Below are 4512 nucleotides of genomic sequence, written 5' to 3' on the forward strand. Positions count from 1 at the left end.
GAGCTCATCACTAAGTTCTTGAACCTTGAATTTCCCAGCTAAAATGCTTTTTTAAGATCAATTGACCTGAGACCCCAGCCCCAGAACAATTCTCAGAGGCTGGGAATTTGGAATTCTAATCAATAGTCTCAACATTAATCTCTCGTGCTTGTTTCCATGTTTCCCAGCATCCATGACTCCTTCCAGAAAGCGTGACATCGCCTCTGGGGCAATGAGAGCTCTGATTTCAGGGACCGTAGCCTGCTTCATGACAGCCTGCATTGCAGGTACCACATTAAGTCTTTTGTGTCCTGTCTCCCCGTACCCACAGAATGGCAGCTTTCTGGGTGGGCAGTGTCTCCAACCAGCATATGCAGCATATGCTGCTGCAGAAAGTTGAGAGGCAGAGCTGCCCTTAAGCATATGATACAGTGAAATGTGTGGAGCACGGTGGAGAAGCTAAGAACAGAAGAAGAGTTCAGGGACTTTGTTAATTAATAAAATCAATGGTACTCTGTTCCACTTCCAGGCATGCTCTCTGGCACTCCTGTAGACATCAACTGCCTTCGCATTTTAGAGAATGCCTTCAACTCCAGTTTGCCTGCAAACACAACCAATGTAGTAACTTGTTGCCAAAGTCTATTGAGCAGGTATTGTATTCTTGATTATAACTTCTTTATATTCATTAAAGAACACCCCATCTGCTTAGTTTTTTTAACTTCATGACTCTTACTTTATCTAAATATAAGAATGTACGTGGCAATTCTAACCAGCTTTCATTTCAACTTTTTACACTAGCAAGACTAGGAGCCATAATACTAGCCAGTGCTGCTCAAGCATTTAATATGCCCCCACCTGTGTATTAGGCATGAATTAGCTCACCTAAACTTTGCAATCACTATATAAGTTAGGTACTCTTCCTTTGTTAAGCATTAGATAAAATCAGGGCTTGGAGAAGCTATATCACTTACCCAAGCAAAATGGGTGCATGCACAATCAAGACAGAAAGACCCAAGAAGAGCCCATGCCCTTAACTAGTACCGGCTGTTAGTTACTAGGCACTGCCTCCCTTTCAAGGGGATCAGACAGTGCAGGCTGTCCTGACAACATGGCGATGGGCTATGGTGGATGGGGGGCCATGCCACCCACCCCCACCGGTACAGTTCCTATTGACAAAATAAATATCCCCACCCTATCTGGCCTTCTTAATATGCAAGTGTTCCATAAGGATTGATTCCAGCTTTCTTTGTTTATTCTGGAGGAAATAGGGGAAGTCCTTGAGGCCAAATAGGATTTGAGAGTCAAAACTAATTTTCTGGTGCCCCTGTCCTTAACTTCCCCTAACCAGAATGTGAGGGAGGAAGTCAGGTTCCCACCCAGTGCTATTTTTAATGTGTCATTGTCTGCTCATTTGCTGTTTCTGTCTTCTAAGGCTCAACTAACTGTTTCATTCCACTTTCCACTAGAACTGTTGCCAAGGGTCCCGGCGAGGTCATCCCAGGGGGGAACCACAGCCTGTATTCTTTGAAGAGCTGCTGCCAATTGTTGCGTCCATCAACACTGAACTGCAGTTGGATCTCTAATGCATTTTGAGTTCAGCCACTTCTCTAACAGAGCTCTAAGTACAGGTGTTAAATTTTCTGCTTTGGGGAGAAAAAGAAAAACAATGCTATTCTCCACAGACTGATAGTTTCATCATGGAATCAGCTTTAATTGGAAAGAAGAAGAACAGGAGTGAACCCTTCAGCTCTGCAGCATCTTCCTGCAGAGCTACACAATCTCCCTCCCCTTCCCCTGCCTCCCCAGCCCCTTCTCCACTGAGAACTATTATGGCATCCCAAAGTGAGGTGTTGTCTCCAGTCCCAAAAATGTTTTCTAACCTTACAATTTCAGAACATTTAACCAGAATACAAGTATAAATGACAGCTGCTCCATGACTCGGCAACACTCAGTGCAAGTCTCTAAGTAGTCCAGAGTGGCTCGTTTTAAACATCTCAGATGAGGTCACTCTGACTGATCTGAAACAGCCTGAACTTGTATCTCACATGGAGGAGGACCAATCATCAGTCACCCTCGCATCATCTGCCCTTAGGAAGTCCTGGAGATATTAGGAGTCCTTCAGAAGAGCACGTAGACTATCCTAAAACAGCTTTTTTAAATCCTGTGTGCCATACTCAATGTGATCTTCATTTCCAGGACCCAAGCTAAAGAAGCAGGCCTTATGTGAGGGATGCTGGTCTTATGGGAGAGGAAAAAGAAAGGTGGGGACCACATGATGACTCTTAAAACTTCTGCTAAGAAGTGACACCTTTCACATCTAGATTCCATTATCCAAAGCTAACTATATGACAAGCTTAATGTCAATGACCAGAGATAAATTATCCTGTCATAGAGAGAGATAGTGATTATTTTGAAGAAATAATATGATAGACCACATGGATGCATAATACCTATGTCTCCCTTAAAAAAAATCAACCTATTATAGGGCATAACTGTACACCTATTCTTGTGCAAATTTGGTTATGTTCCTAGTGACAGGACTGGAAAATGGCACTACACTTGAGTCAAAAAGCCATGTAAGGACCATTTGAGGTAGATAAATAAGTCCTGGTTGAGATCTGAAAACCTTCCATTGATATATCCACTGACCAGGAAAGCATCAGCATCAAATTTGCTCTCTTAATGGGTTCCAAGACTTGACATGTCTCAGAAGAAAATTCCAGAGACAATGGTGGGGTGCTCTTTAATGAAATGCTCATTACCAGTGCTCTTTATACTATAAAGACCAGTTTGTTGAGAAAATACAGACATTAAAAGGTGATTCACACAAAAGAAATGTGAAAAAATTTTGAAACACCTTAATTTATTTATATTTTCCTTTCTGTTCATGTACAAGAGTCATTTTTTTAAAAGTCTATGTGTAAATAGTTGATCTTTTGTGGTGGTGGTGATGATGATGGTGGTAAAGGAGCAAGTTAAATGCCCAAAGGACTCTTTATCTCTGAAATATAACATATCAGGATGTTTCTAGTTATTGATCATTTGTCTCAAATTTTTATTGGAACTCAATATGCCCTTATAGTATATAGACTTTATTTTATGAAAACATATTTATATGTCTATTCCCTCCATTCTTTATGTTCTGGAGTCCATCTGCATAGTGTGTCAGGGATGCCAATTGTTCGTATGTCCTCCTTCGTCTGCTATGGCTATTGTTTTTCTCTCTTTCTGCTCTTTTTAACTCTTTGCATTTTTCTATTCTGTTTCAATTTTAAGACTCTCTAACAGAATCTCTTTGCTGTTTCTAGTGTGCCTCTCTAACCAGCTAATTTCCAAATTACTTCTGTTGCCATTACTATTCTTTGGATGTTTGTAGCTCTTAGCTTTTCTCTGAGCTCTTTAATTGTTTCAAGGAAAACCATTACTGCCCTGTTTTTTAAGTATTTTTCTTTTTCAAATTACAAAAAGTAATATCAACTTGTAATTTTAAAATGACAACATTACAGATGCTCCTCAACTTATGATGGGGTTACATCCCGATAAACTCATCATAAATTGAAAATAGCATTAGTCAAAAATGTATGTAATACACCTAATCTACCAAACATCATAGCTTAGTCTACCCTACTGTAAACATGCTCAGAACACTTGCACTAGCCCACAGTTGGGCAATTAACTTGAGTTGTATCTCAAGAGTAATTGACTTCATCTTTTTCTCACCAGAAATAGGAGATACAGGTGGGCATTTTGTAGACATGGGATGGGAAAACAAAACACAATGTCCAAACAATGCTGGCAACACAGTACACTGTAGAGTATCAGTTGTTTACTCTTGAGATCATGTGGCTGACAAGGAGCCGTGACTCACTGCCACTGCCTAGCATCACGAGAAAGTATCTTACCACATATCACTAGCACAGGAAAAGATCAAAATTCAAATTTTGAAGTTCATTTTCTACTGAGTGTGTATCACTTTCGCATCATCATAAAGTAAAAAAATCATAGGTCAAACCATTGTATGTCTGGGACCATCTGCATACACATGCACATCTTTCTCTCCCCTTTCCCACCATTGACCCCAGCTCTTTCCAGTACCATACCCCTGAGATTGTTGTTTTATTGCTGTCATACGCACCTTTCCCCAAACGTAAAAATGTGGGAAATTTGTTGTTGCTATACAGATAGAATGAGTCTATTTACATATCACCTTCAACTACTTTTCACTTGGCAATATACCTTGGGAATTCCTGTAAGTCATTTATAGTTCTAGCTCTATCCTTCCCTTCCCACTATTGTGTGTGTGGTGTGTGTGTGTGTGTGTGTGTGTGTGTGTGTGTACATTTCTACATAAATGATACAATATGCTACATGCTCCCAGTGAAGCCACTTAATGGAGGTTTTGTGCTGCATAGTGATGTCTTCACTCTTCTTTAGCAAACATAGAAGTTGAAGGGCTGTTTGTTCCCCCACAGTTTATCCTCTACCCACCCACCCATAGTCTTTTAAGATGGTGTGTCTAAGTTTCCTATGTGT

General features: G+C 40.4%; 1 protein-coding gene across 1 annotated transcript in view; it reads left to right on the forward strand.

The window, feature by feature from the left end:
- SLC28A3 (solute carrier family 28 member 3) overlaps window positions 1–2871 on the forward strand; it is a gene marked incomplete at its 5' end in the record, with an annotated part of 33046 nt that extends 30175 nt beyond the window's left edge. Inside the window, 3 exons of the mRNA XM_019629363.1 lie at window positions 168–266; window positions 509–629; window positions 1446–2871. Of these exons, the coding sequence (XP_019484908.1) occupies window positions 168–266; window positions 509–629; window positions 1446–1572 (347 nt within the window). The remainder of the gene's footprint in view (window positions 1–167; window positions 267–508; window positions 630–1445) is intronic.
- Window positions 2872–4512: the final 1641 nt, after the last annotated feature.

The sequence above is a fragment of the Hipposideros armiger genome, unplaced genomic scaffold, assembly GCF_001890085.2.
Source record: "Hipposideros armiger isolate ML-2016 unplaced genomic scaffold, ASM189008v1 scaffold_846, whole genome shotgun sequence".
NCBI classification, from domain to species: domain Eukaryota; kingdom Metazoa; phylum Chordata; class Mammalia; order Chiroptera; family Hipposideridae; genus Hipposideros; species Hipposideros armiger.